We start from the raw sequence: 23,189 nt of genomic DNA on the forward strand, positions 1-23,189 counted from the left end.
TCGAGTTTACGTGTTAACTGTTTGTCTACTATGGTGTAGGAATGGTTATTAAACTTTACATAACGGCATGATTTTTTTTTCAATACAAACGAATAAACGTTTTTACAGATTACATTAAATAATTTCAACATCGTGAAATATATGTATTGTATGAATACATATCGTCCAAAAAGTGTTAAACACGAAACATTATTTCATGGTTAATGAAGTACCTTTGACTTATTATCGGTTAACAGTTATAGAAAATACAATATGATGTTCAGTAAGCAGACAAGGCTTCTACCATGTCCATGATTTTCACTTTGATGTTTGCATTTCATTTATAATGTTTCATTACTTCAGGTGATATGAAGCAAGTTGACATACACGGGAATAACAGAGGCGCTTGTTGAACCTAAAGAAAATTTGAAAACAGTCGTTTGTAGTTTCCATTGTATTTTTGATACGTCAATACATTATGTCGTTGTTCAATCTTCTCTCCATAGTTTATAGTTTATAAAAACTTATAATAACCGTGTTTTCCTTAATGGTTGTATTCAATTATATTTTGTATTATATTTTGTCTTTGACAAAGGATTATATGATTATTTAATTGTAGAATGTTTAAGATTGCCCATGCCGTATGTGTGCGTGTTAATATGTTTTAATGTTAACAGTCATGAATAAATATAACAAAACTCATTTTCTTCCCTCGTAGAAGACGTTTATACACACAAACATATCGGACATGCTTAGATTGTCCTGCTTAGAATGCTCACATTTAGAAAAAGCTAAACTGTTTAATAACAGGGATTGAATGGAATCTACAGTCACGTGAGAAGTAGTCCATACCTCAACTTTGACCTTGTTTCAAAACATATAAACATAGCGCTACAAAACAGCAGTTAGCTTTGTTTACATACATATTTCAATATCAATACATGATGGGTTCACATCTGTTCAAAATTTCAGCAAAAAGGAGTTTATCGGAAAGGGGTCAGGCCAAATTTTAAATGCTTGACCAAAACGATATACAACATCGAGTGCGATAGTTCCAGGTAACATGCCCGACCAAGTGATTCAAACAAAATGTGTTTTGAAGTATTACCCCACTTGCGTGGGGCTTTGAATTAATATGTAATAATACGTGTTGTTTCAAATTGTAGGTTGTGTGCGCATGAGAAAGCTTAAATCCCCAGTCATCTTGCCTTTTTGACCGTTCAAGAGCGGTAATTCTAACATGTATCAGTTACGTTTTAAATGCATAATTAGTCAAACTGTGATGTTGGTATGATTTGTGTATCTCGTATCTGCAGTAGTATCACACTACATGCATAGGTGTAGATGTGTTACGTAAGAGATTACAGCAATACTAGTATGTATATTTGTCAGAGATTTTCGTTGAACACTGTGATTTTACAAAGTTCTTACACACTTAATGCATCTATTATCGTGTACATCACTTTTAATTTGGATTGGATACATCAAACGAGTCTTTTTAACGTTCGCAAGAATACATTGTTAAACTTAAGATATACCAACTACGTCCACACGTTGTACGGTAACAAATAGTCTAGTTATGAAGCAATACGTACTTGTAAATATTTGTGAAGTAAATGTAAAAAAAAAACGTGACAAAATATGTTATATAAAACAGACGTACTGCTTTGCAATTTAATACGATATAAATAATATCTATTGAGGATCAATCTGATGTTGTTTTTATATCTTATCTTACATTGAACAATTTTGATTTGAAAGCGCTGCAACGTTGTTAGGCGTCCAATATCAAAGGTAAAGGTTTTAGTTCCTAATCAAAAACAGCTCGTATCAACGTCAATATAAAACTACACTCTTTTTGCTGTCGATGCAGCATACTAAAACTGAGCGAACTCGGTACTGGTAAGAACTAGAACAATTTTCACCACTCATTCGGTACATTATTATAGGAGTGTAAAATATAACAAGCCAGGTAATCCCCTCCAATGTCTCCTGTTTGATGTATTATACTTTTGTTGTGTCGAGCCTAATTAATTCGAAACACATAGGGATGTTTTAAGAACAAGTGGGTCTATGCCTAAACGTTAAAGAGAATGTCACTTGGGGCACAACCCAGAGTGATAATCAATATCCGGATCAACAACCGGCTATATCTGAACAACAGCATATGGGGTTTCTATTTTGGACATACGTAAAATAGGCTAATCCCTAACAACTTACTGATTGATGCTTGAGTGTCTAGTGATGTCGTACGAGTGATTTGCTGATATACATGCAAGTTATCCTGATTGATGATTGAGTGTCTAGTGATGTCGTACGAGTGATTTGCTGATATGCATGCAAGTTATCCTGATTGATGCTTGAGTGTCTAGTGATGTCGTATGAATGGTTTGCTGATAAACATGCATGTTATCCTGATTGATGCTTGAGTGTCTAATGATGTCGTACGAGTGATTTGCTGATATACATACAAGTTATCCGGATTGATGCTTGAGTGTCTAGTGATGTACGAGTGGTTTGCTGATATACATGCAAGTTATCCTGATTGATGATTGAGTGTCTAGTGATGTAGTATGAGTGGTTTGCTGATATACATGCAAGTTATCCTGATTGATGCTTGAGTGTCTAGTGATGTCGTACGAGTGGTTTGCTGATATACATGCTAGTTATCCTGATTGGTGCTTGAGTGTCTAGTGATGTCGTACGAGCGGTTTGCTGATATAAACGCTAGTTATCCTGATTGGTGCTTGAGTGTCTAGTGATGTCGTACGAGCGGTTTGCTGATATACACGCTAGTTATCCTGATTGATGCTTGAGTGTCTAGTAATGTCGTACGAGTGGTTTGCTGATATGCATGCTAGTTATCCTGATTGGTGCTTGAGTGTCTAGTGATGTCGTACGAGCGGTTTCCTGATATACACGCTAGTTATCCTGATTGATGCTTGAGTGTCTAGTGATGTCGTACGAGCGGTTTGCTGATATACACGCTAGTTATCCTGATTGATGCTTGAGTGTCTAGTAATGTCGTACGAGTGGTTTGCTGATATACATGCTAGTTATCCTGATTGGTGCTTGAGTGTCTAGTGATGTCGTACGAGCGGTTTCCTGATATACACGCTAGTTATCCTGATTGATGCTTTAGTGTTTAGTGATGTCGTACGAGTGGTTTGCTGATATACATGCACGTTATCCTGTTTGATGCTTGAGTGTCTAGTGATGTCGTACGAGTGGTTTGCTGATATACATGCTAGTTATCCTGATTGATGCTTGAGTGTCTAGTGATGTCGTACGAGCGGTTTCCTGATAACCATGCACGTTATCCTGATTGATGCTTGAGTGTCTAGTAATGTCGTACGAGTGGTTTGCTGATAAACATGCTAGTTATCCTGATTGATGCTTGAGTGTCTAGTGAAGAAAGCACACGCTATATGAAAAGTTTCTTAAAAAAAATGGGTTTATATAATTATTTCATACATATACATGCAAGTTATCCTGATTGATGCTTGAGTGTCTTGTGAAGTCGTACTCGTGGTTTGCTGATAACCATGACAGCTTCTCGCACAATATATACTTGGCTCAATCGCCACTCCCTCCGCTTTGTAAACGACTATTGTACTACATTGTACCCAGGAACTTGAGTGTACACCTTTAAATAAGTATAATTATATTGATGCATATAATATCAATCTTAAGAATATTTATCTAAATATGTAAGCAATTATTGCAGTTACACAGGAATTGTTTAATGTATTAATGGTTTTAAAATATGAGAACAAACAGGACAACCGTACTCATTAAACGACTGTTTTATTTGTGTGAATAGTTATGTTAAACAGCTTTATGACCTATCTTATTGTTATTTAAATATCAACCCTTTTGCAAGAATATGTACAATTAAATTGCCTAAAATACGACTAAAATACTTAAACACCATTTGAAAAGGTTTAAACTTTTATGTAAATATTCAACGCACGTAGTAAAACTCTATCCCAGTTCTAACTTTGTGTACATGTAGTTGTGACATTACGTTCATGGATTACTACAAATTTCCAGCCTTTAGCATTAACGAGATTTAATAAGTATTAATCATTGTGCGTATCTGTTTATCATTACTTCAGCATATTTTGACTTCCCCGATTAACATATGTTTCCTTAAGAGCAACATATTTACCTTGGAGTGCTGTTTTAGGGGTAATAGTCAATATGCAACTTGAGTCAGTTTTATAGTCATCACCATTGACTCCATTCACCTTAAATTCCATTATATATCGAGTAATCCGATTAGTTACATCCTTCCTATATCCAATTAAGACCGGTATTGAGTACACACCATGTTGATTTAGTTTAGGTGTCGGTTTCATTAAAGGGGCTTAGTCTTATCTTATATAATCAGTATTATATCAGTTATTGAAATGTTGTAACCCAGTTTAATGCTTTAATAGATTCTTTTCTAAAGGAATAAAAGCAAAGTTCATCACAAATTGAGATTTTTTTCATTTATTCTAATTAGATCAAATAATGTTTTCCTTGCATATATATTTCTTATCATTTATTACGGATTTACAACAGAAGAAAATAAAAATCTTGATAATTGATACATTTTTTTTGCTTTCGACTGTTTATTATTATCCTTCGCTTTAAATAACAATTACTTCATCAGGACTGATTTGTGAGGTCACTCGTCATGACATTTTACCTGTGCCTCAATATATGTTGTGGCTTATAGTTTGTATTGCTGCGTTCACAGTTGCCCCTACATTGATTATATTCTGTAAACGATTTAAACATTTTTGGAGTCGTCTCATTTTGTATCCATATATATTTTAAATATTAATGGATGTCAAACTTTGTATTCTTTTTTGTTAATTAAAAAATCAGTATGTCTTTCGTACCAATAATACATAAACACTTTTTTGCGATATAGGATAAATACTAGTATCTAACTTGTAGTAAGACAAAAAAATGAATAAAATGTATCAAACGGAATAATTAAAATGTGATTATTGTTCTTTGATATTGGCGTTATAGATTGGTTACAAGGTTTTCAATCAGGACATCTAAGGACGATCGAGTTTGATGGCCGTGGTCAGCCTTCAAGTTAAGTTAGCATTACTAATGTCAATGAAAATGTTAAATGGAATATATACAGTACATCAAAAAATGTTTATTATCTAAAGAACTGTAGTTGTGTATCAATCGTACTTTCGTCTAGCGTCTAGAGAGGTTCATCAATTCAAAACAGCAAATTCACGAGACCGTCTATACTCAACATGGAAGTGCCTTGTTGAATTCACAGTTTTATTTGTTTTTTAGATTGGATTATTCTTTATAATGAGATATTAATATTTCAATGATTTAATGTTTGTACGGGCGCATGTGAGATTGATAAGTGGTCACTAAGCTGGACAAAATGGTGTTGACCCTCGCGTAATATCGTAACAATATTCATTTAATATAAGTTAAAATAATTTCACAATTGTTGTAAGATATAAAGTGTTTAAACTAGCTAGTCAAATTTTATTTGGCTTTTAAACACTATTTAAGGTTCAAACGGTCGAAGTTTTATGATAAGAGTATTGTGATGGCACAGGGTGTTTCATTATATCTGTCATAATAAATTGTCATAGTATTGCCAATTAACATGATAATCAAACTACTAAAGCATCATTTTAGGCAATAGAATGATATTTTTTCGTTAATGTAAAAGTACTGGAAAATGGCAACGTCATGACGTCATCAATGACGTAATTTCATGTGGGCTTATTAGCATTATGGCACCTACCAAAGATCAGTGTTATGAAGTTGTAAAACTGTAATTCGAAAGTAGATCACTGTGAACTGTTGTGAAAACGATGAAAAAAACCCTCCGACCTCGGACAGTTAAATACTAAACCAATACAGAGAATTCATTATACATGATATTCGTTATACAGAGTCTTCATTATACATGGTATTTGTTATACAGAGTCTTCATTATACATGGTATTCGTTATACAGAGTCTTCATTATACATGGTATTCGGTATACAGAGTCTTCATTATTCATGGTATTCGTTATACAGGGTCTCCATTATACATGGTATTTGTTATACAGAGTCTTCATTATACATGGTATTCGTTATACAGAGTCTTCATTATACATGGTATTTGTTATACAGAGTCTTCATTATACATGGTATTCGTTATACAGAGTCTTCATTATACATGGTATTCGTTATAAAGAGTCTTCATTATTCATGGTATTCGTTATAGAGAGTCTTCATTATACATGGTATTCGTTATACAGAGTCTTCATTATTCATTGTATTCGTTATAGAGGGTCTGCATTATACATATTTTTCTTCATACATGATCTTCTTTAGAAAGGGTCTTTGTCATTAAGTTGCCTACTGGCTTTTCCCCCTAAAGATTATACAATACGATTACATACTATTAGATCTTCCCTTTTATAAAGCAATTTACTATCGATCGGGGTTATAATCATTTCTTAAAGCGTTGCTTTAATATCAAGAAGACACTAATTATCAACTCTTACCAAAACTCTTGACTGCTCCCTTCGTAATCTACGACAGGTGTTTATATTGATTAAGCTTGCTTGTGTTTAACCGTTGTGATAATTGTAAATAAGGGTTTAAAGAGAGGTAATTTGGGAGCGTGTTTTAAATCTAGATAAATGTGTTTTTAAATGGTCATAATAAGTGCTTTAAGCGATACAGAACAATAAAGAAGATCTGACTGAAACAATATTGTTAATTGCTTCTATATACAATGCAGATTAATCTACACTATTCGTTTCATGAATTCAAATTTTGGATTTTTTAGATTCATACTTTAAAATGTATTTTACCTAGCTTAGCTGACAAAATTCACTTGAATTCACGTGGGATGTTAGTAAAGGTATTGTTACTTAAGATAAGATTGACGCGTAAGTTTTGGCATCGACTTAGCATAAGTGTTAATTTGATATGCTTTCATTTGACTTTCCGATTTAATTATTATCAATATGTTGAAAACAGATTCACATTTGGACAGTGTTCTATATTTGGATTATTGTGTTTTGAATGGTGATAATATGTTTTAAGCGTACGAAAGCTGAGATTGAGATCTAATTTAAACAAGGATTTTTTTTTTGCTGAATAAAATGCTGGTTTGTTTCCCATTCTTTAGTGAGTACATAAAGTGAAATTATGATTTTGAAGTCAACCCTTTAATAAAATTCATTAATTTACATAATACAATACATTTCACTAAGCTGTGACGGCTGAAATGACTCGTGCATATGTCTGAATTTTAGAAAAATTATTGCTTTATCAAATAAGACCGACGCAAAAGGTTTACATGTCGATAATTATTTCTTACTATAAACCTTAAGTACACTGACATTGACAATTACTAGTTCGTTTCGTATTAATAACATCTACTCGATTAAAAGGGCATGATATATTGCCAGCTAGAGGAAAATAATGTTTACACATGACGTAATAGAGATATATGACCTGTTTGCCAGTGCATTGAGCAATATCGATGATTGTCAGCACAGTACAATACGTAACAAAAATGCATAAAACATCATTTTTTGAAGTTGAATATAAAAGTCTGCGATCTTATTTTTTGCCAGCAGTCTTATACAAAAAATAAAAAAAGTTGTCAACATGTTCAATATGTGATAGTGCAACTTTAAATAATAAGTTAGGTCATAGTTAAATACTCTGAACAGTGTTTCTCAAATGTAAGTCTAGATGTTAATCATTTTAATTCTATTGTGTAGAATATTTTTTTTTATGATTGATATTCAATAAGTGCTCCTTAAAATGCATTCTAATAAATCTGTTTTCCTTATCGTGGTATAGGCTCATGTGTCACTCATTCATTTGATAGTAAACATTCATTTCATTTCTGAATTAACCAAAATGTTCTGTACAAATGCGTACAAAAAATAATGCGAAAAGCTCTTACCTCGTGATGACATTATTCAACATCTTATGTACACAAATAATGCAACTAACCGTAAGTTCCCATCACGTTTTTTATTTAAACTTAACCTGAATTAACGTATTTTGACAAAGCCGCGAGGTTTTTAAAAAAAAGAATTGTTCTCTCCTAAAACCTCAACATTTCAAACAACTATTCCAAATTAAATATGTACGAAATCATCAGCTTAATTTGATGCCCAATTTATATAATTCTTTGATTCAGACGTCCAATTGGGACAATGTTAGTATCCCCATTACGAATGTCCATCTTTGACAGTCATTTGATCAAAAACACGTATTTACTTAAAACATATAAGGGAACGTATATTTTTTAGCTGTTTCTTTAAGTCTTAAGTATCCTTTTTTTTCTGTCCATTGACCTCATCTGTAACAATCAGCTTGCAGTTTATAGGATGCTTTAAGTGTTGATGCGATATCTATTAAGGACATTTTAGAGTGCGAAACACTGTATTTCTTTATTCAAAGCATAACTGATTCTCTTAAATCATGCATTGTGTATTAATATATGTCGCATTCAAATATGAAAGAATATGTCGTTACACAGCCCACAATTTAAATATTTTAACTCATGCATGTGCATTAAGCCTTTATGATTTGTGATTTATACGCATATAGGTACGGGGTAAGGTTTTTAATAACATTTTTAAACATATGTCATTAACCACGCTTCTGATCGTCAGCTTTATAATACACTCGTTATTAAAGTACTGTTATCTTTTTATCTTGTTTAACATGTAAATATTCCTATTTTCAGAGACAGATGTTCTCATATGAATATATTGTGACAACAATAAAATCATAAATTTACACAAAAACATCACTAATATCGCTCCTGCGCATTAAAGGACGTTCTAGTATTATTCACTATATCTTCACCATAGCTGCATTAACAGATAACATGGCATCAAAACTGAATCAGTGTGAAATGTGCTTTAAGGAAAACGCAGTTGGATATTGCAAAACCTGCGGAGATGTTAGAGAAAATTGTGTAGATATTCACGAAAAAGGAAAGTTGTTTCAAACTCACACTGTCGTTTTGTATGAGGCTGTAAAAATGCATGAGGATGGTGGAGTTAAACCAAATATCTTTATGCAAGACATCACAGAAGAAAGATGTAAGCAGCATCCGACAGAGAGAGCTATTTTTCTTTGAAATGTGCATGGGTCCATGATATGTGGCCGATGCCTTCATTCGGAACATATTCCTTGTGTAAAAGAAGTTGTTGACTTGTTGAAGGAAGGAATTACCATTGACTGCGAGAGAGTCAACACAATGAAGTCATTGTTGATGGAGGTAAAAGATGAAATTCTTCTTTTGAAAAATGAGGCAGAACAAAGCAAAGACAACTACAAGAAAACTGCAGATAAATGTGTGCAAGATTGTATGGAGTTAGGTAATACAATTAAACGACGGGTAGATGAACTAACAAGTGGCATTAGAGACGGGATAATAGACAAACATAACGAAAACTTGACCATTCATTCCCATATTACTAAACTGTGTGATGAGAAAACCAAGTGGTGTGACGATGAGGAAAGTAAAATTGATAATTTTGTTGACAATAATTTGGCTGGGCATTTGTACCTAATGAGCAGACATTTTGAGAAAGAAGCTTCGGATGCCAGATCCCACCTGAAAGAAATGAAACACAAACATACTTTTAAAGGTTTCGACTTCAAAGAAAACAATGTTATTCTTAAATGCCTGTTTGAGGATTTGGATGAAGTTTGTGAACAACAAGACGAAGTTACTGGGAGCGACGATGGAAATGCCAACGATGTTTTCGCATTTACCCCGAAAGTAAACAAGGTATCTCGTATGATGTCGGTTGCTGTTAAATCTTTACCAGCCACATGTCGCATTTTATCTCTGTTGCATGGTAACATCAACGAATTTTATTGAGCGTTACATCACGAAATTGTCTTCTTATTGAAACATGTAGTGTTCTATGAACTCATTCATAAAATCTAAATTATCATTTATTTTGGCCGTGAAAACATACCATATTGCATCGTACTAATACGTATAAGAATATTCTGATTTCACTAAATTTGACTGATAGTAAAATCATTTTTCAAACGTGTAATTTCTTTAATGTTAAAGGTTTTCATGTTTGATTTCAGACCCGGCGAGAGCTCACTGTACTCTTGAATCAGGCCAAAGACGAATTAGATAACTCAGAAAAGGTTTGTACAAATCTGATCGTGTAAAGCATTACACAACATTGTATTAAATACGATACAATATAACGTAGCAACTATGATCAAGTATCATCGGGGCCGTTTTGTCTTCGCATGATCACTTTAACAGACACAGAATAACACGTTGTGGTTAAATATCACACCAATATTATCGTCAAACAAATGTTGGGGTAAGAATGACACTGTTTTGTTTCTTCTCGTAAGCAATTGAAGCCGATCAAAAAAAAATAATTCCATCGCATTACTACATAAACCTTTTAAAATGGATCTTATAGTTTCAACTGAATCAAAAACTAGTGATAGTACCTTTTTGAAAGATGTCTATATGAATACATTTAATTAATTTGTAGAAAATGTCTTAGTTATTGTTTCGCCCTTTGTCCAATATACCTCATTGTCCTACTATGAATGGAAGCTACACTGAACATAGCTAAATGTTTAACAGAGGCCCTGTGTAAAGGCACAATGCTTTGACAAGTCATGCACTAAACGGCAGATACATAACGTACAAACAACATTGCATCAAACTATATTTACAGTTTGTACAGTAAGGATTTACTTTAAGGTAATGTAATATGAATTCTGTATCTGATAGTTGAGTGCTTGTATTTTTGCATGTAATTCATTGTATAAGTTAAAACGATTTGCGGCGTCATCAAGTTGATGTCATTGAATTTGACACGCAGGTCGAGTCTAATACGTGTTAACTCCCCGTACTAGACATATAGACCATCACGGGTAATGCGTCATATCCTAATGTTCGATTTAATATGTATACCTTACTGTGAATTCCTTTTCATTTTATCGGTTTCAATATGTAATAATATAAATTTACCTCAAATGTCCAAATATGTAATGGCTTGTGCGTATGAAGATGTATCGTACTTTTGTGGATTGAAGTTAAGGGAGGCTTCTCAAGCGAAAAAATCAAAAGTTACAGAATTCACTTTATTGGGCAAAACAATAAGATTGTTTTGTTATATATCAGCAAAATAAACAAATTGTTAAACCAAAACAATTAAATTCGATAGACGCTTTGCATTGATATTTTCTGTTATGATAGTTCCAATTTTAATTGCTAACTAATAATATTATGCCGTTTTACCGCTTTCAGACAAGAAAGCAGTTCGAGCAAGAGTTACTGAGAGCGAAACAGGACATACAGAAATCTGAAAATGTAAGTTTTCTATAAAAGTTATCTGACAAGTAGGTGAATAAATGTATGACAATCTGAGTAAAACGGGCAAACAAAATTAAATCCAGTCTATACAAATGTCAAGTAGAAAAGGTACAATTAAAATGTTCACTTCTTATTTTGCAGTGAAATTTTCACTGTTGTTTATTTTACTGATAAAACGTCATATTTCATCGAAAAGCACGAATGAAACTCCAATATTAAGGTACAGCAACTATTTAAACTGACAACAGACATAATGGAAATTATAATTTGACGCTTTTCTAAGGACGTGTTTCACATCGAGTTCTGTGTGTAAGCACGTATCCGTCGAAACTGCAAGTCGAGTCGAATACGTGTTAAATCCTCGGAAGGGACTTGTAACCGGTCACTAATAATGCGCGTCAAATCATAATTTTCTATTTAATGTATACCTTACTATGATTTCCTTTTGATTTTTTAATCATTTGTTGAATATGTTCGCAAGGAATTTTAGGGAAAGCCAGATTAGTGCACCTCTTACATCAGTAAACCCTTACGATAAAACAGCTTTTAGGATGCATACTATATTTAGTTATTGTATATAATATTCGATAGACGCATTGCATTTCCTTTCTGTTTTGATAGTGCAATTTAAACTGCTAACGTTGTAATATCCTTCCGTTTGGCCGCATCAGACAAGAAAGCAGTTCGAACAAGATTTACTGAAAGCGAAACAGGACATAGTGAATTATGAAAAGGTAGGTTATCTATATAAGTTATTTTACAAGTAGATGAATAGAGATATGGCAAGTCTTTTCAAGCGCCGTGTAATATTGTGCTTGTTTGGCCGTCGGAAGGCGATACCCTAATAGGTTTCAGAAGACAGCATGTAAACTGAGTATCAATGGTTGCTCACTTCATATATTGTTGAACAATTATATTACGTATAGGTGTGTGGTATCTTCGATTGTGGCCATTTAATCGAATATCTAAACAATTTGTTGATAAAGTCGAAACCAAAGTGATGCCTTATAATTATAAACCAGTTCCAACAGCGAAATCATCTTAAAAAAAAACTTCTGTTTGCATATACGGTATGTATGTGGTGTTATACACATGGTGTGTCTCTGGCTTAGAGTATGTTGATCCATAGCCTGTGTTGATATGAGTCAAGCGATACTCGGCGGTACATATGAATACTTACGAAGCGAGAAATGAAGCCATTTTAGAAAAATGATTGGACTCTTATTATATGTAATGTCTTCAGACGGTCAGATATGTTCTCGTCTTATTTTTGTCGTGGAACTGGCCCCCTATATTATGGTTTAATTGTATGCAATAAAAAATAGTAACCGTTATACATACTGATATGTAATCTTACAAATTCATTCACTATTCCAGACACAGAAGGAACTGCGTGATGAGCTGAAACGAGTTAAACTAGATCTTTCAGAAAAGGTAAAACCTCTTAAAATCATTTGTTTTGAATATCTTCGCAATGATTTAAAGGAAAAGCGAGAATAGTGAGCCTATAGCATTTGTAAACCCTGACTATGAAACAAATGTTTAAAAGTACATTGTATATAGTTCTTATATATAAAATTCGATTAATGCGTTGTATTGTTTAGTTTAATCGTATTTTATTGTAAATAATAAACACAATTGGTATACATATATTCGACAAACAATATTATTGTACAATTGGGTTGGGCCACAAGTTATGACAACATTAAAAATTGGCCCTCCCCGAAATGTGTCAGACTATTGTTAGAATTGAAAAGTTATGACAATGTCTATATGCATGTGAATACATAAGTAACTTATAATGGTTCTATATTTAAAGTTCGAATAAGTACGAGATTGGTTTAAGAAATAGGTAAGCGGAAGAGAGAGAGAGACTTTGGCTAAACCTACAAGTGTTTAGTAGACAGGCATCCTATTGAACTTCAGTTGTCTTAAATCTTTTAGATGCAACAATATATGTATGCACTCTTTGAAAAATATATGAATTATGTTCGTCACTTAAATTACTGTAGCCGTGTAGTAATTTATAGGCACTCAGTGGGTGATATTGCCTAGTCTGAAGGAATAACTGACGCCTTTGTGTAGTAAAACGACTACATTTGAAAAGAAAGTGTTCAGCATCTTCGGTTTCAGTATCACAAACACAGTTAGGAGACGTTGCGATATGATTATTGTAAAGATCAGAATTTAAGTTGCTGCAATTGTTACGCATTCGAGCATGATGGACTGAAGCGGATCTTTCGCCTTCGATATAAAATGTAGGGACTTTGGGAACAGTGTACATAGATTTCATTTTACCTTTAAACGCGGGCAAAGATACTGCATTTTTAATTGAGTTGTCAAGATCGTTCCACATCCTCAATGCGGATGGAAGTATAGACTGTGCATAAATTTGAGTTCTTCTAGGTAATGTTTGAAAGTTATCAGAGTTTCGTAAATAGTACGTGTTGTTACTGAAAGCTTGCACACTTGGAGGAAATAATTGTTCGAGATATGGTGGTAACATGTTGTGTTTGTATTTATATACTAATGTCAGCTTTTGAATTGTTCTTCTATCCGTAAGGGACACCCAGCCAATTTCTTTTAGTAGATTGATTATTGATACGGATCGTGTAAGACCGGTAACTACGCGAGCAGCGTCATATTGAATTTTGTCTAGTGTCGAATTGGGCACAATTATCCCATAGAAGTGATACGTATTCTAGATGCGGACGGAGATATGATAGGTATATGTGGTTAAGTGTTTTTCTGTGTAGTTTGAATTTCATCATTTTCATTGTTCCAAGAATTTTTGATGCTGTTGCGATGATATTAGTGATATGTTGGTGCCAAGACCCATCGTTACTGAGTGTTAAGCCGAGATGCTTGTGGTGATCAACAAACTGAACAACGGTGTTATCGAAAAGAAGTTTTGGACTATTTCTTTGACAGTATGTCAGAAACATAGCTTCTGTTTTAGCGGGATTAAAGTTAACCAACCATTGTTTAGACCATGCTAAGATTAAATTTAGATCGTGGTTTATTGTGTCTTCTATCATATTTACGTCACGGGAGGAAACAGCTAAAGAAATGTCGTCTGCGAAAAGACGAGTTATGCTTAGTAGAGAATCTGCTATGTCATTTACATAGATAAGAAAAAGTAGAGGCCCTAACACGGATCCTTGAGGGACACCACCTCCTAATACTCTTGATTCTGAAAAGGATGATTTTACGAAGACCTTTTGGTTTCGGTCTTTTAAGTAATCAGTTAGCCAATCCAATAAAGTGTAATAAAGTTGTATTGTGTCTTTTTGGTCTGATAATCGAAATAAAACTATTTAGGTACTATCCTACAGTTCTGCTGCTTTCAGACAAGGAAGGGATTCGAACACGATTTACTAAAAACAAAACCGGACATAGATAAATCTGAAAAGGTCAGTTATCTATTATCATATATAAGTTTTTTACATGTATTTGCATAAACATGACATAATAGAAACCTATGTAAAACGGGCATATTTTTAAATCCTTGCTATTCATATATCAAGTCAAAAACGAACAGAACAGGCTAATAAGCCTGACTTAGGAGAATCAGGGATGTTAGAACATTCCGACACGTTTTCAAACAAGGAACGAGCTATTTGATGAGCTGATAAAAGTAAAACATGACCTTGACGAATAAACAGGGTGAGACATTTACAAAAATGTTTTATGAATCAAAGCGTTCATGGAGATAGGGGAAGTACTTGTTGTAAAATTTTGGAAATTTTTTATTTCAAAATAAAAAAAAAATATGCAAATGATGTTTCTTATTTCATTAAGATGAGTTACTTGCCATTAGCTACACAACGTTAAAAAGACCGTTATAATTCGGGAAAGGTGGGACGGTTCGAAAATATTTTTACTAAGATTAATTCTCATTGTTTCGTGTTTTCATACAGTATAAACGTCATTCCGAATATGAAATAATTTGAACTGTTGCTAAATATTATGTTTATCGACATTGGTATTTATCTAGAAGTTGTTTGTTGTCTTCATTTTTTGAATAAGCATTATACATTATATATTTTCAATTCCGCGCATTTGAAATGCATTGTTGAACATGTAGATCAAATGCTTATCCGTAAAGTACATATCCAATATGTATGTTTACCAAAACATATTGCGATTCCATTTTGAACGATATATAAGGCACAACGCAATGTCTGCATGTTTCTGTACGATAGTTTGTTCGTAAGTATATATAATTAAAACTCACCTGCTTTTTATTATTATTTATTTTTTTTTTAACTCAGAAGAGGAGTTGCGGTTTTCATAGAGATAGTTGTTGTTAAACTAAATCATTGCACAAACGCAACTACATTTTTCTTACGTATGTGAATATCAAGATAAAGGCCAAGATTAATTATAGAATCATATCTTGTTTGGGATACCATTCATCGCTGCAAGAATGGAAACACGAATATACAACACAAATACGTTCGGCGATTTAGTGTTTTCAGTTTAAACTCTTAAATCGTCAACAATCTCAAATTATGGGTTGATCAAAATACAATATACATTAAACAAATAATTACATAAATATTGGTCTTCACAGTTTTAATGGACTAGACAATAGATGTTCCTAAAATCGGCAAATACAATATTTTCTCAATAATAACCATATAATTGTCAATTTGAGCTAATGTGCGGTCGAGTATACATATTTTACATGCTTTTAATAAAAAAGAGACAATAATGTCACTCTAAAGCTGTCTCAGCTGAGTTTTCCCTTTCAACAAATTGTGCGGAATGGTTGACCGTTGCGCAGTATGTCTTTTTCCGAACACCTTGCAGTTCACGTGATCGTTTCAATCAAAATAACCTGTCAATTAGCGTTTGAGCAATGTTGTTCTCTTTAACGAAAGCCATAAAGGTTGTTTTTGTTAACATGTTAAAGACACGAGTTGAGTGTCGATAAATATATGAAGCGTAACAACTCGTGTCTAGTTCATTTAAGGATTTGAACTCTCTTTAGATCCGAATCGCTCTCCCACGGTGGCTGTTTTATATTCATGCTGATTATCAAATTTAACATAATCCCACATGTGTTAGTTATGGAATTGGACTCAAACATATCATTACAAAACTACCAATGCAATAAGTGCAAATGTCACGAAAAAATACGTAACATAACTAACTAAATGCAGCTGATTGAACTGTTAAGCATTCCAACAAATGGCAAACCCATTAAAAATACGAAACACAAGGAATGTGAACAATACTTACATTTGTGTATAAATAAAGACCTCAATGACAATAAGAAGTAAAGCATGACTGACTGAGCAACGATCTTTTCTCCATACCATGCGGATCATATTGCTGCTTGTAACCGATCTGATCTTTGATTATTCAGACGTAGCTTTTGAGCTATTGCGACAAGCAGACCCTTTAGTGCACTTTTAAACTCAGTATCGTCCTTGTGTTAGAGTATTAAGTTTTTGTGTGATAGTATAATCATTGCTGCAGATCAAATGAATATTGCAAACAAATTAATGCTGATGAAAAGATGAGCGAGACAGTGAGCGCATTGACTATTGTGAGACTTGTTTGAGGGGGAAACTCCCAGAGTGGTTGAACATACGCGGCGTAATTGACACACTTGTTCTGGTGTATTGTTTGGATGTTTGGTGCTCCAAACCTGACAGGGAACTTAGGTGTACTTGGACGCGCACTAGAGTTTTTTTGTGCAATTGTGTGGAGGTTGTGGCTAGAGCCTCCATTATAATTGAGAATAAAGGCGTGCTTGTAAGCGGGACGTATATACAATGGTTTAGTAAATGTTTAAGGAGAGGACAGGCGTAAAATTTGGCTGTTTGATTTCATCTGGAAGAAACAGTGTTGTGTTCGTTGTTGTTGTTGATTTCTTTACATGCTGGTATTAGTCAACAACAATATATTAATCAATAAGTTGTCCAATAATATAAACCTACATATATGAGGTTCATATTATTGGACAATATATATTATATCATATGTTTATATCTATATAAATATATAGAACATCATTGTACTGCAAAGTAATTCAATGTACATTGCAAGTAGCCATACTACTGTGATATTTAGTACAGCAACTTTTTTACGAACAACATTAAATAGACAAGTATTCATGAATTAAATAAAACCTCTGTAGAAACATTTACTAATAACAGATAATGTTTTTGTTAGCTTAATTGTATATTTCAGTATTTAAATAAAATAATAAAGAACGACATACCCAGAAATAACAGAAAATTGTCCGTTAAGTGTATTAATGGATTCGGGCATTTCTTATATACCCCAATTTTTATTATTTATTATTCTTATTTGATGTTTCTTTATTTGTAAGATTTAATAAAAATATAAAGATAATTTATCTATATAGTTTTAGCATTATGAATGACAGTTTTTTTTTTTTTTTTTGGTTTATAACGGAAGGTGCTCCACTAGTCCTTATGAAATAAAATTGCACAGTATATATTTTCAATTTTAAATCAATGGAAGGACTTGCTATTGAACATACTCTCTCGATCATTATCTTCTTTTACTTTTGCACTATAGTTTAAGAAAACACTTGGATGCCAGTCAAGTGCGGGGACAAAGGTGCGACATAAAACGTTGTGTTTTTGTTTAATTGATGGAAGTTGGGGTTCGAATCCACCTGCGGGACATAAAAGCGCACTTGTTTGCGATTTATGTGAAAGATTGGCGTCGAAAATCCGAGCGAGAATATAGGCGTGAAAGCAAATACGTAGTTTGAATAATCAAAGGCGGGTTCGGTGTTTGAACTCCCGGGAGGTTAAATAGGTGGAATTGTTATCGCAATGTTGAAAGTAATTGTATAATGGTAAGGTGTTTGAACTCCCGGGAAGTTAACTTGGTGGGATTGGTATCGCACTGGTGTAAGTAATTGTCTAAAGGTAAGGTGTTTGAACATCCGGGAGGTAAAAAAAGCGTTTATGTTAGCGCACCAGTGTTGGTTATTGTATAAAGGAAAGGTGTTTGAACCAATGAGTTGTTCAAAAAGCGTTCATGTTAGCTCACCGGTGTAAGTACTTCTAGAAGGGTTAGTTGTTTGAACCCCGAGAGAGGTTAAATAGGCTTGATATCATGTTAGCTCACCGGTGTAAGTACTTCTAGAAGGGTTAGTTGTTTGAACCCCGAGAGAGGTTAAATAGGCTTGATATCAAGCCCATTGGTCTTTTTTAGTAGTAATGTTGAGGGTGAACATGTTTGATTAGTCGCGTTGGTTTTGTGCAAGTGGTAGGCGCACTGGTGTCTGTTATTTTAGGGACGTTTTCGTATCGAATCCAAAGCAGAAACATAGGCGTGATATTTAGTATACCTTTTCTAATGTATATATATATTGATTAAAATGCGTTGCTTATATCATTAATTAAACGTTTAAGTCATCCATTTTTGTCTGCTTTAAGGAACGAGCGGTTGTTACTTCACAGCTTTCATCCCTGAAGGACAATATCAAGCGTAAGTTATCTTTTATTAACTGCGTATTGAATGGGTAACAAAACAAAAATGATTGGACAGTTCATTTCAAAATGTAGAGAGTGATTATTTCAAAGAAAATATTTAAAACGTTGTTACGTTCTATTCATTGCATGCATTTGTGTAACGTTTTGCGAGTAGTTAGATAATGGGTTGTTCTGTGGGTCAATAATATGATCAATGTTAAAACAATACAATTGGCGATGTATATTAACACCCGGGCCGAGTTGTTGAAAGTTTTCTGTTGCTTCTTAAAAAACATTTCCTTTCTAGCAGAATTTGATCAAATACGTTGTTGAGCTAACATGTGTTATGTCATTTTGTTTCTTAGGGACTCAACCAACTGGAACAGTTGATGTCAAGATCAGTCAGGGGATTTTTGGTTTCATCAATTTGATTTTTACATTCCCAGATGGCATTCAAACGGTATTCATTTTGTGTATTATTTCTTTATTTATAACCACGTGTTTGAAGCTAACAAGAAGTTCATGCAATCACAACATAATACTGTTAACATATAGTATCCTATACGTGTGAGCATTTATCTACGTTATATTGTTATACTGCCATTATCAGAATTAATCTCTACGCCAGAAAATGAAATGATATATATATTTAATTGTTATCCCAAACTAAGGAAAGCGTTAATTTGATCGAAAAACAAGATCGGCCAAATGCTGGCACCAAGGCAGATGCCGGGAAGTGGGAACAATTCAACTAACACGACTAGCGTTAAATCATAAAAGGCACATTCTAACCTTAGTTATACATGTCAAAGATACAATATTGTGCAAATCAGGGTCATGTCCTAACTTTAATAATACAATTTACAATTTGTAAACGTAATTTTAATGTAATATTATTGGTTTGAACACTTCAATATGCAAAAACAATACAGCCATACACAGGAATATGTGCTTAGATAATGGTTTTGATTTAAAAGTTTTGTCACGAGACGTAACAATTCATTCAAATAGTTGAGGAAACTTGACACAGTTTATTTGTGGATGCAGGTTCAATAAGTCACATGAGCCGTGAGAAAAAAACAACACAAATAAATACAAATAAACATTTAAAATGACATCGTAATTCTAGCATGTGAGGATTACCTTTTAAGGTATGTGCTTTAATAATTTGATATGCTATAAAAGAAAACTTGAACGTCTTGTAATACAGTGCATACATGATACAAAATAGAAATCCTAGTAAAGTGAACGTTTTTACGGATTAAACATCACACATTTCAAAGACAGCAGTATCGAACATTCAAAACATACACACCAATAGATGGATTTTGCAATACATAAATGTATATGTTAAGCAACATAATATAACAACAAAATGTGTTATATTGTCTTTGTTAAGCAGATTTTTATTGAAAAGCTTTATGTAAGTATGTAAATCACTTTTAGAGATAAGTAATATGAGTACTTTCGAAGACTTATTTTAATTTATGCATACAAGGATTGGACATGTAATGTTTAAAAATGCATATTATACATTAGATTCATCCGATCATTTTACTGCCCTTATATGTATAATGCATACTAAGTGATATTCAGTCAATATCTTAATTCAACACTCGAAATTTGCTTTCATTTAGAAAGTGACGTCTAATCTTTGTGTAAGTTCATGACGTCATTTCCTGTTTAGGTATATCAAGTACCAAACGTTTCAAACTTTTGTCACAAAACAAACAATATATTTATTTTAAGATGACAAATGAATCATTCTATTTAATAAATGTTGATCAATTACGAAAATGAGATATAAGGGTATGACTTTCTGAAATAGAGACAATTATGCAAAAGCAGTCCTATTGTATATTTATAAAACGTGCGGAGTGCTATTCATTATTTTTACCTTCAGAAGAATGAGCCATGCTTGATTATAAAAGATTTAAACAAAACAGAAATGGTGGTAATAAGAAATGGGAAACAACAAGTTATAACATGTGATACGTATATATATATATATTTTATACTCGGCAAAAAAGGATTGCGACATGTGTATATAAGTAAAAGAAGCTGTATATCTCAAGTCCAATTATTTATGCATTACATTATATTGAAGAAGATTTTTACCAGTAGCCCCGCTTACCTATTTGGAATGCTTTATTGTAAATGGCATGTTCCATTTAACTTTAGCGCATCATGCCCTATAAAAACAGCACTGTGTTAATTAAAATACACTTTAAAGCACACGTTGATCGAACTGTGCACAACAGTAGAAGAGTATAAAAATATTTGCACCACTTGTTTTTAAAGTATTCTAGATTGAATATATACGAACAAACAAATTAAATTTAAATGAACATGCATGCTACATAGTCAAAAGAATTGTATTCCTATCTTTATTGCATAGCGATAACGACATATCCTTTGCGACCGAAATGCCGGCCATCAAATCTAACATTATAACTTTTGGCCTGCACTATAAAGAGGAATGTTTCGTAAACGACGTAAACGAAAAGCTTATATGAAATATAGAAATTTAATGATGTTAATAGTTCAAATTAATTGCAGTAATCACCGTATGTACAGATTCCACCATGAAATCTTAAACCTGTGAAAAAGTTAAATGAATAACCAAACGTATAGTCTTAGTAAAATGATACTACTGTAGTTTTTAATATTTACAGTTAAAGTTATCAAAACACATTGCGTATATATGCGTTTATGGTTGCATTATATGGACGATTGATTAACAAATTTATGAACACGAAAACATGTCTTGATGTATTACAAATTAGATGTCTTCCCTTTCAAAAATAGTTGACTATATATAAAGGGACAAAATATATAAAACAATATCAAGGTTAAGTTAAGAGAATGATGTGCAATTTTGTTTAAGTAGCTTGAATTGTACTATACCGAATAAAGTAACAATAACAAATATGTATATGAATAATTGTTTTGAGTTGAACAATAACCTTTAATATATGCTTTTGAACCGTTGATATTACTTCCGTTTGAACAAAACTGAATATGTCATTTTTACCATCCAATGTGCTAAATAATAATTTGATTTAAAAAAAAATCGCATACTTTTGCATAAAGATTTGTTTTGGGAATAAACTTACCGTTTATTAGGAAAATGGCAATTCCATTTTAAATCGTTTTCTTGTAGCTGAATTCTTAAATATTTGTACAAAACATTGGACGAAAACTTTTGTTTGAACATAAATTCGATGGTCTAGCACGTATTTACTATGTTTTCGAACTGTCTGACTTTGTTGAACGAACTCCATTGGAATTAACACAATAATTAACTAATACATTTGAATAGCCTCCACACGGCATGTCAACAATGAAGCCTGGTACTAACCCCATCTTGGAAATGACCCTTATACAAACGAAGAAGAATAATGTTTGAAAATGACTGTGAGTTGATATTTACGTATCATAAACCCATGTTCTATCACGAAACAAACTATACAACTGGTAGAACGGCTTTTGATCTAATGTTTAACCACTCATAATTGGTTTCCTCTGTTATGTTGTTAACGTGTCCCTTCCCTTTGTTATTCGTGCATAAACTGTTATAAATATGATTATATATGCATTAAAATTTGATTTAATGAATGTTTATAAAGGATTGACCGTCTATGTCATTATCGAGCAAAGGTTTGCGTGAGGGACGTCCGTGGGGTGTAGCACAAGGTTAATAGAAAACGGAGTAATTAGAAAAAAAATATAAATAAATAAAATACCAATAAAACTACAAAAAATAACCATAATTACAGATATGAATATTACAAACATATTTTTTAAGAGTTCAATATAAGACTGTATTTTTTCACTAGTGAAAAGATGGTTTTCTATGAAACATGAGAAATAAGATACGATCTTACAATGAAATCGCGTAATCATCTGTATACATCACCAAACTGCCCTGTGTAGTTGTAAGTTGAAAAAAAGAAATGTTTGTAGTTAAAATGCCACCTCTAAATGTGTCATTTTATTTGAAAACATATGTCGATTATTTAAAAAAATAACATTAGACACAACACTATAATCTATTAAATCACATCTGTTGATAGCCGCCAGTGCATGCATGGGATGCGGTATAATGTACTAGTAGCCTTTTAACATAAAACAATAAATGTATAAAATGTAGAAATGACATAAATCTCCAGTAAGATAGATTTATATTAAAATTGGTTTAAGGACTAACGTGTAATCGATTAATCATGTCCCTGAATACTATTGATTTCTGTAACCTCCTATCGAAAACGAAATTTATACTATTTTAATGATAATATTTTGGAAGACTCAGAGAAGCACTTGGGCAACCGATAAACACATACAGTATGGATTTGCAACATAAGCAAAG

The 23,189-nt window shown here is 32.9% G+C and overlaps 2 protein-coding genes across 3 annotated transcripts in view; both read left to right on the forward strand.

Annotated features, from left to right (window-relative positions):
• Window positions 1-625, forward strand: part of LOC128240322 (myosin-11-like) — a 60,092-nt gene extending 59,467 nt beyond the window's left edge. The window contains exon 13 of the mRNA XM_052956917.1: window positions 343-625. Coding sequence (XP_052812877.1) covers window positions 343-392 — 50 coding nt within the window. The 3' untranslated portion in view covers window positions 393-625. The remainder of the gene's footprint in view (window positions 1-342) is intronic.
• Window positions 626-8,738: 8,113 nt separating this feature from the next.
• Window positions 8,739-23,189, forward strand: part of LOC128240324 (uncharacterized) — a 30,070-nt gene continuing 15,619 nt past the window's right edge. Inside the window, exons 1-8 of one of the 2 annotated variants that reach the window (XM_052956926.1) lie at window positions 8,739-9,782; window positions 10,097-10,159; window positions 11,289-11,351; window positions 12,026-12,088; window positions 12,732-12,788; window positions 14,705-14,767; window positions 18,785-18,836; window positions 19,186-19,280. In XM_052956926.1, coding sequence (XP_052812886.1) covers window positions 9,141-9,782; window positions 10,097-10,159; window positions 11,289-11,351; window positions 12,026-12,088; window positions 12,732-12,788; window positions 14,705-14,767; window positions 18,785-18,836; window positions 19,186-19,280 — 1,098 coding nt within the window. In that variant the 5' untranslated portion in view covers window positions 8,739-9,140. The remainder of the gene's footprint in view (window positions 9,783-10,096; window positions 10,160-11,288; window positions 11,352-12,025; window positions 12,089-12,731; window positions 12,789-14,704; window positions 14,768-18,784; window positions 18,837-19,185; window positions 19,281-23,189) is intronic. The other variant, XM_052956927.1, reaches the window with a different exon arrangement.

The sequence above is a fragment of the Mya arenaria genome, chromosome 7 (assembly GCF_026914265.1).
Source record: "Mya arenaria isolate MELC-2E11 chromosome 7, ASM2691426v1".
In the NCBI taxonomy this organism is placed as follows: domain Eukaryota; kingdom Metazoa; phylum Mollusca; class Bivalvia; order Myida; family Myidae; genus Mya; species Mya arenaria.